Source organism: Diabrotica undecimpunctata, chromosome 1, assembly GCF_040954645.1.
Source record: "Diabrotica undecimpunctata isolate CICGRU chromosome 1, icDiaUnde3, whole genome shotgun sequence".
NCBI classification, from domain to species: domain Eukaryota; kingdom Metazoa; phylum Arthropoda; class Insecta; order Coleoptera; family Chrysomelidae; genus Diabrotica; species Diabrotica undecimpunctata.
In genome coordinates, this window is record NC_092803.1 from 14,965,804 (window position 1) to 14,976,111 (window position 10,308).

General features: G+C 32.3%; 1 protein-coding gene across 1 annotated transcript; it reads left to right on the forward strand.

The window, feature by feature from the left end:
• Positions 1 to 279: 279 nt before the first annotated feature.
• LOC140437852 (uncharacterized) lies at positions 280 to 9,840 on the forward strand. Its single transcript, XM_072527632.1, has 2 exons — positions 280 to 696; positions 8,678 to 9,840. Exons 1-2 carry the CDS (start codon positions 462 to 464, stop codon positions 9,571 to 9,573), a joined length of 1,131 nt encoding a protein of 376 aa, XP_072383733.1. The 5' UTR covers positions 280 to 461; the 3' UTR covers positions 9,574 to 9,840.
• The last annotated feature ends 468 nt before the right edge of the window (positions 9,841 to 10,308 follow it).

Genomic DNA, 10,308 nt, shown 5'->3' on the forward strand with positions numbered 1-10,308 from the left:
CCTAGAATAACAGAGACACATGTGTTGGGTTTTTCTCTGACCGTATTGCCAAGTTTATTTCCTGATATACCAAAGACCAATTATAAAAATTTTTTCTAGTAACTAACTGCAACTAATATCAAAGAAAACAAATATTCATTCGTTCGTGTTTTATATAAATATAATTTTTTTTTAAATACCCGATTCTATAAAATAATATAATAAAAGTACTGTTTCAAAGCATATTTGAGGCATAAAACATATACATAATAAGGACATGGCAATACCGCAAACGCAAATTTGACGGTTTATTGTTTGTAAATTTATCTATACTATTGCCGATAAATAAAAATAATATAATTATTTTTTATACTATGATATAATATACAAGCTATATACAGAAAACTACGAACTAGTTCTCTGGTATGTATCTATCTATTGGCATTTATTCTAAACATTGAAATCAGTAACAATAAAATTTTATGATGGAAGTAAAACAAGAAGCTATTAAGATTCCATGTAAAACAGAAATATATAATGACTTTAGTGATGGTCTTCTGGATAACTTTAAAATTGAGATTAAGGAGGAACCTAAAATGGAAAATACAAATGATACATTTGTTTATATAGACTTAAATGAACACCCTATAAAAACTGATACAGAACAAGATGAAGATAAACTTAGATTATCTCATGAAGAACAAACAAAAGAAGATGGTAAGTAAATAAAAACAATTGAAATATACATTTTAGGTTTGTAGGAGCCTTACTCTGATACTATACTTTTTATTCTCAAATTTTGATTTGACCTTAAATACAGTTTTAAATTGAAAGTTATATCACAAATATATTTAGAAAATTTACAAGCAATTTGCACCAATTTACAGCTCTAATTGAGCTTTAACATTTCTTTGTTAATGTATTTATTTCTTAATAAATAATTATGGTAAAACTTGAGTAAGGTATTTGTTATATTAAGTATTATTTTGTAGCTAATTTTCAATTCATCATCTGTTCATTTTGTTTGAATTTTCTTTAAATAATAACTCACAATAAAAAAATCGTAGCACATATCAGTGTTGTTGAGAAGTAACATTGGCACCATTGACATGTGAAGAGAAAGTTTATCTGATGTCAAACAAGCTTGTACCACAGAATAAGGAATTATTATTTCTTATAATGTGCTTTTAATTCTAACATTTTGATGAACAAGCAAATTGATAAGTAGATATTATTCCTCCGTTTTTTCATCTATTGCTCATTGATGGGATCAGGAAATCCTAAACATATTTCGAATAAGTTTATAATAATCAGTTACCAAGGTGCAATCGTCTATCTCAACATGCATGTCATGGAATAAATCTTAACATATTCCCAACATAATAAATTTTAAGAATTAGTTATTGATTTTATGTGAATGCATTTGGAACAAATTGATATGACTAAACTACTACTGCCCCCAACAGGATTTATATAAATTTTGGCAATAATGTTAATTTATATCCCTCAAACAAATGTCCAAAGCATGATAATATGAAGCAAATATATAATTAAATGTTCTAAAATGTTTTTTGGTCTATCAAAAGAAGATACCCGAAAACTGTCATATGAAGCTGCAGCCTACAATAATATAGTGTTTCCAGCAAACTGGCATACATCAAAAATTGCTTCACTTGCCTGGATGAAAGGATTTCAGAAACGTCATTTTAATAATTTATCCCTCCGGACCCCAGAAGGCTGTAGTCTTGCAAGGGCAACCGGTTTCAATAAATTTAAAGTTAAAATATTTTTCAGTAAACTTGAAACTGTCTTGAAGCGTTTCTCGGTGTTTGGAGATTAGTCACATCTATAATTTAGATGAGACAGGAACCATTATCGTTGAAAAGTCCCAAAAAGTGTACACAGAAAGAGGTATATGACAGATTAGTAAGACTACAAGTGGCTAACATGGAACGCTCGTAACAACATGCTGTATTGTTGGAGCAGCTATTCCTCCTGCTCTGATATTTCCGAGAGTACACTTTAAAGATTTTATGATAAACGGGTCGCCCCCTGGAACTTTAGGACTAGCTTCAAAAACAGTTTGGATGAATACAGAGTGCTTTGTGCAAGTTGCTCTGCATTTTATTAAGCACACTGGTAGTACCAGAGAACCCCCTTCTTTACTGCTAATGGATAATCATCAAAGTCATTTATCGATTGAGGCACTCGATTTATGTAAAAATAATGGCGTTACAATTCTAACTATACCGCCACAATGTATGAACAGATTACAGCCGTTGGATGTAGGCTTGTTAAAACCATTTCAAACTTTCTTTAATGCTGCAGTAGATGATCCATGCATCTTACCATCTTACCATCCTGACCGGGATGGATGAACCATCCCGGTCAGACATTTACAATTTATAAAGTAGCAGTCTGTGTATGCACAGCATATCCACGAGCAATGGCGCCAGTTAACATCACAAGCGCTTTTCGAAAAACCGGAATATTTCCATTTGATCGGCGTGTCCTCACTAAAGAAGATTTTTTGTCATGTTTTGTGACAGACAGGCCACTTGTTGTAGTTGAAGCTGCTGCTGAAAATATAAATGAATCTCTAGATGTAGAAAATCCTGGTCCAAGTAAAACTGATATCACAAAAACCTTTGCTAGCCCAACAATTTTTAGGGGTTATCCTAAAGCTCCGACAAGAAAATCTGGGGAGGGCAACAAAAAACGCAAAGAAAAGACGATGTTAGCTACAGATACCCCGGAAAAAATGGAGCTGATTAAATCTAAAGAAAAAACACCAAAACAGAAAAAAGTAACTAGGCAAAGACAAAGTTTTGTCTCAAATAAAAGAGAATGATTTTGAAATATCGTTTTTAAGAAAAAGCGCTAAATGTAAAAACAAGTTCTTTTTTCCAGTTGTCCCAGATGTCTTACGTATTAAAAAGAGACATTCAAATGAATTTGCCGCCCCCTGTAATGCAAGGGTTAACTAAGCGCCAAAGTTCGCTTTTAAAATTTGAATTAAACTTTGACAGTCTTACTGTAAAATAATGTTAATTGTTGCATCTCAGTGTTCCCACATTGAAAGGAACAGTGAGACATTTAGTAATTTTTAGTTTTAATATTTTTTAGCTGTTAACTTTAGTTTTTATCAAAGAACGACATGATTTTTCAGTTCTTGTTTATATACCAAATATAGAGGTACAATATAAGTTTAAAGTAGCCTTTAATAAAAAAGTTATTGTCATTGAAAGTTTTGCGTCTCAGTGTTAACACCACTCCCCACCATATTTTTTTCATATTTTGTTCAATAAAAAGTTAACCCCACATTTTACAACTCACGCATAGTGAAATTATCATTTTTAATGATATTTTGGAGCGATTTCTGCAAAAACTGCGTTTATATGCTTCACACCTAAAAATCGTTATTTTAAACAGATACCGCCTGAACTATATTCAATAAGTTTGGCTTAAAAAACCATATTGGGTAAAAATCATGTGGATTTTTCACACGTAAATAGGAACTGACCATTTTTTTACAATGGATACAATTAAAAACTAGGTACCTATAGATAAAGTCACGTTGAGATGGCAGTGTACGGATATAGGATAACAGCGTTGCCAATTCTACTGCCATTGTAAGTTTTGCTACTTTTGTAAAATAAGCAGGGCCAAACTCACGGTAAACTAAGATATGTTTAGGTAAGCTAAAGTTGTTAATAGAAAATTCGTGAATGAAATAAATGGTAATAATTCCTAAAATGCTTTTATACATAATACCGCAGTTAATAGGGAAAAAAATATGAAAAATATTCTACAGGTTTTTTAATGTTCTAAACGGTAGATAAGGGATAACTGATGATAATTCCTTGAAGAATTACAGCCAATTTTGCTTTGTTTATTTTTTAAAGAAAGATGAAGTTTGGAAAAAATCATTTTTTTGCCTATTTTGTTCCTCGTGCATTTTAGGGAAAAATGTTTCAAATAAATGTTGCAGATCTTAAACAGTTTTTTAATTTTTTAGTTTGTAAATTAAAATACATAAACAAATGACTGAGATAATTGCAAAAAACCCCTAATTGAGGCCCCTAGAACACAAGGGTGTAAGTGCAGTTGCTTATCACTTAGCAACTGATATCTAACAACAGGCACGTACTTTTGGCTTCAAACTTTCTACATTAACAACAATAACACCATCAAAAATTACATGTCATTGAAAACATGCTGAAAACTGAAAAAGTGCTACCTAGGTTTTTAAATTTATATCGAACTTTGAACAAAGATTTTTCAAAACTTTGTTTTTGGCACTTACACCCCTTGTGTTCTAGCTGCCTCAATTGTGCACTAATTTATTAAATGTTCATAACTTTATTTTTTGCATAATGACGTCTAATATAACTACTTGAAATTATGTCGATTAATGAGTTATTTAAGTGTGCTACATTTTAACCAGATCAACTAAATATTTTATTACCTTTACTGAGAAAAGAATACCCCCGAAAAACAATTTTCAATCATCTTCATTTTCATAATCTAGTTCATCTTCAGAGTCATCGTTTAATGAAATTCTAATAGGTTCAATGTCATCTTGAATGTTGTCTACTGTCCAAAAATTATTCTCCAATTTTATAACATGGTTGACGTAAGTTTTCCAATGTCCATTGTTCTGTACTTTATCATAACCTTCATAAATCAATGTTTTAACGTCGTTTTGTTTGAAACTTGAATTCTTAGAGGACACGTACCGTTTCACTTCACTCCACACCATTTCTATTGGGTTCAGTTCACAGTGATAAGGCGGAAGTCTTAAGATATGTACATCTACGCGGCATTGTTCGTCACTGTGATTCCTGTATTTTTCACCAATACAATCAATTTTGTATTTGTCATAAATATTTTTAAATACATTAGCAGTTTCCAGAAGTTCATTTTTTAAGTAATCTTCTTCAAAATAAATGTCCTTTTTATAGAGCCACTCCTTAATTTGACGTTTCACCCAATATTATTTGGGAAAATTTAATTTCCTAGAGATAAGATGCATTGTCCAAGATAATGACATTCTTTTTATTTTTTGGGAGATTCGGTATTAACATCTCTTCAAACCATTTTTCAAATAGATCTCCGTCCATCTCTTCATGGTAATCTTCAGCACCTTTTTTGGCAAGAAAAGTGATGTCAGCACCTTCAACAAATCCGTCTTTGTTTCCTGCATGGACTAAAACAAATCTTGGTCCTTTTCCGGTCGGAGTTTTTAAACCTGTGGTAAGTCAATTTACGAAAGCCTGTCGGCTATTTTTTATTGTTGTATCTTGCCATACTTGCCCATTGGTTATTCCAGTATTAACCCATGATTCGTCCATATATATGATATTGGCTCCTTCGTTCCTCAGTTTCTTTATTTCCCGGAGATAGTGACGCCTCCAAGCGACTATTTCTTGTTTTTCTATTAATATTGAATTTCTACCTTGTTTGCCATATATAAAACCCATGTCGTGCAATAGTCTTCTCAACGTACTCTTGGAAAAATTCGGAAGATGCTCCATTTGCTTAATTTTTTCTAGTACTACGTCAAGGGTTGGAGGAATATTGTCCATAAAAAAACCGTGCACTACTTGTCTTATTCTAGACCGAGTTGCTTCATCATATCTATTCTCACGACTATTCAAATAACCGGTTCTTTTTTTTCTTATAGGAGTTACGAGTGGACCATTTTTACTTTCACTTCTATATCGGAATATCGTTCGCTCAGAGACTCCAGTCATAGCAGAAACTTCCCGCACTATTGTTGATACACTTTTATCATTATTACTGTTTGATAAATAGTTAAAAACATTTAACACTATTTTTTTGCATTCACTATTTAACAAATTACCGTTTTTGAATTTTATTACACTCGCGGCCATTTTGACACTGACACGACAAAAACGTCTGATATCAACTGAAAATTCTTTTAATGACTCTCAAGTATTTACCTGAATTTATAATTGCTGGCATTAGACAATAATTTTGAATTTATAAATAGGTATATTTTTTTAATTCTAAATTATTTTTTAATGTCTATAACTGTAAATGCAGGTAGAGAAAGTGTGTTATTAAAAGGACATTAAGATCAAAAACGGATTATACAAATAATTATTTCATTTCCACGAATTGTAAACAATTTTGAACAGAAGATATAATTCCGAAAAGACCAGATTTCCGAAATATAACTTTCTATTTTTAAAATACCAACAGAAAAATTATATAATTAAAAAAATGTAGTATTTTTCCGTTTCACATTCATAAATATTTCCGAAATTATAATTCTTTTATAGGAGCCGGCCCATAACGTACGATTGTAGGTACGATTAAAAACTGACAACAATGTAGTTATTTCTGGCATATAGAAAGTACAGGCCTATCTCTGGAACGCTGCCATCTGAATGTGAATTATAGTATAGTAAAAATAAATGACAATACTTACAATCTATTTAACTCTTTAATCGGCAAGACCGTCTGCAGAGGGTCTTTACTCTAACCTAAGTATTTTTTCAATAACAGGTGTGATCGAGCTGAACGACAAAACCGTTTGTAGGTACTGAAAATACGAATCTAACGGTACCAGTTTGAAGGTTGTAGGTTTATTTGATTTACAGCGGCTGGCATTTATGTCGCGACAATCGTATGAATCAGACGTTAAAATTATTTGTGTGTACGGGAAATATCAAAGAATTTTAAAAAGTGCTTTCTAGTTGAGAAATAAACACGAAAATTTTTGTGGTAAGTAGTTATTATGTATATTTATTGATTTACTACTGTGTGTGGAGGAAATAAGAAGTGGAATTGAAATACCGCGCATTTAGTGAAGGCCGTTTGCAGACGGTCTTGTCGCTTAGTTGCAAAATTTTTCTCCTTACTTTTTATTATTACGCGTATTTTTGTTCTTTTTTTTACCTACTAAACATGCGTTTATTATTTTTTTTATGTAGAAAATGGAGGGAAAACGTGGTGTAAAAGGATGTAAGAGAGTCTGGGCGGCAGGAAAAGGATTCGATGTATCTACTCTGAGTGAAGAAGAAATACTAGACATTATGGAATCGTTTACGGATGAAGAAGATGTCGATGACGTAGACAGTGATCCGGATTACGAGTGTGATGAAATAACACCTGAAGATGATGAGATGATAACTGAATGCATCCAAAACATAGATTCAACCGCTACAATCGCTACATGTGTACAATCTGCGAACTTATCACGAAATATCAATAGTACTTCATTTAGTTTGACGGATACTACAGTTCCAATTGCACATACTTCCACTTCTGAAGCGGCTATTGGGGTTAGAAATAAAGGGTTGAAAAGAGAAGCAAGAGGTTATTCCGTCGAATATTGCGGATCAGCTTATGGTGTCGATCTGAGCACAGTTTTATGGAAAGACACTAAAAATGTTAGACTTTGTTCGACATATGTTGGTGTAAAACCTTTCTTGAGAACCCAAGCAGTTACTCAACCGTCTAAGGTGGCACGTTATGACAAGAAAACTAACAAATATATCGAGGTTGGATATCCACAAATCATTCGAGAATACAACTCTCACATGGGAGGTGTAGACCTCATGGATTCATATATGGGTCGAAATGGACTTCGTATAAAAACAATGGACAGGGCCACCAGAATTTTTTACCATCTACTGGACGATTGGCGATTACCAATGCCTTCGTTTTTTATCGACATGTAAATGTCGAGAAAAATCGGAATGTCTCCGGTGGTGAAAAACAAAAAGACATGACAATGCAACTATTTCGATTGAAAATGGCTAAAGAGCTGTGTATTACAACTGAAAAACGTCCTTCGTCCGTTCCACAGCCAACTAGTAGTTCTGCAGTCGGTAGACGAGCTGTTCATCAGGTGGATAGTGTAAGATACGACGGATTAAATCATTGGCCTGAATGGGGATCGAAAAAGTCGTGCAAACTGTGTATAAATTTTGACACTCATTCCTTTTACACCAAGTGCAACCTTCATTTGTGTAACAGGAAAGGTAAAAATTGCTTCACACAGTATCACACCAAATCTTAATAATTTTTGTTTATTTACCTGTAACTTTTTTTTTCAATAAAAACATTATTTTTGTACTACTAATAAATTATGGTGTTTTCATAAATTTTCCTTCTGAACGACAAGACCGTCTGTAGACGGTATATGATTTTTTGGCCTGGCGACGAAACACACACACAATATCGCCAAATAGACCTCAGATTCGTTTTTCCCGCACCCAAATTACCCTAAAACCAAAATTCCTGTAACTCAAAACCTGCTATTTCTATCTTGCCGATTAAAGGGTTAATTAGTGACCACCGGTTTCGAGACCACTACAGTTTTCTGGTCATCATCGGGTCACCGGTATAGTACAATCTTTAATATGATTCTGGTACAAAGTCTGTCGTTAAGATAGCGTGTTTCAAATACTCATTTTTCTTAGTAAAATACAATGATAGTACTGGTTTATCACAATAAGTTCGGCAGCAAAGTAAGTCATAAATCCAACGTTATTTTTTCTATCTCTTCAATTTTTCGGTGTACCCTGAAAACATACCAATTTGGCACCCTGTAAAACTCGAATACACAAACACCTTATCACTAAATAGCTTAGATTTGCATGCATATTAATATTTTTCTATTTCTATTACATACCACTGATTTAATATATAATTATTATTTTAGGTTTCTTAGCAATGTATGTACAAACTGATGCACAAAACAGTTTGAATGATTGTGTTAGAAGTAACAAAAATTTGAACCAATATTTAACTGCTAGCACGAAAGTAAACGCTGAAGAAGCATCTTTTGCGTGTGAAATATGCAACAAACAGTTTTTACGAAGTAAAAATTTAAAGTTACATATGAAAGTACACACTGGCGAAAAACCTTTTACTTGTGAAATATGCAGCAAAACGTTTTTACGAAGTACAAATTTAAAGACACATATGAGAGTACATACTGGTGAAAAACCTTTTGCATGTGAAATATGTGGCAAACATTTTTCAGTTAATTTTTATTTAAAAATACATATGAGAAAGCACAAAGGAGAAAAACCTTTTGCCTGTGAAATATGTAGCAAATATTTTTTAACAAATTCTTCTTTAAAATTACATATGAGCAACCACAATGGAGAAAGGCATTTTACATGTGAAATTTGCTCCAAAAAGTTTTTACAACGTGCTTATTTAAAGGTACATATGAGAGTACACACTGGTCAAAACAGTTTTGCATGTGAAATATGTAATAAACATTTTTCAACTAATTTTCGTTTAAAATTACATATGGGAATGCACAAAGGAGAAAAGCCTTTTACCTGTGAAGTATGTAGCAAATATTTTTTAACTAATTCTTCTTTAAAATTACATATGAGGATTCACAATGTAGAAAAGCCTTTTGCATGTGAAATTTGCCCCAAAAAGTTTATAGAAAGTACATCTTTAAAGGTACATATGAGAGTGCACACTGGCGAAAAACCTTTTGTATGCAAAATATGCAACAAACAGTTTTCACAAAGTTCTAATTTAAAAGTACACATGCACACGCATACTAAAGAAAAACCACTTAAATGCGATGTATGAAAAATGTGCCAAACAATTTTCGCAAAGTAATAATTTAAAATCTCATGAAATTGCACTCTGAAGAAAAGCCTTATAAATGTGAAATCTGTACCAAATAGTTTTCAGATGGTCATAATTTAACAACACATATGATTATGAAATTGCACTTTGCAGCAAACAATGAAGTTGCATACTTCAAGCAGCAATTAAGGTGATAGTAAAATTTTAAGTATTCATATTCTTGATGCCTTATCTCTCTTGATTATTTAAATAAATTAGAGTATTCCTATACAACTGTCTTCTTTATTATACAAAACCAGGTAACAACATTCTGTAACAAAAACTGAATCTACACTCTGCTCTAGTATATTTTAGAAGAGGTTAACAAAACCATATAATTAAATAGTGCACAGCATAACAAAACTATCATTTTAGAAAAGTTAACAGGGTTCATCTGAGAACTTTAGAAATGGTTTGTTTTTGGTTGTTTTTAATAAGCGCAATACATCCTTCTTAACCCTCATATCCGTACCTTAGACTTTAGAGCAAAACTGTATTAAGTCCAAAATTTTAGTTTTTCATTTTTTTGGCTCACTGAGATTAAAATTTTTCGCTCTATTCATTGGTGTTTCTTATTCGCTGTTTCGACTAAAATTGGCCAAAACAACCTTTTATGAACAGTATTAAGTCCACATTGCGCTTAGAGCAAAACAGTATCTTTTGTATGTCAATGTATTAGATCCAAAATGGTATATA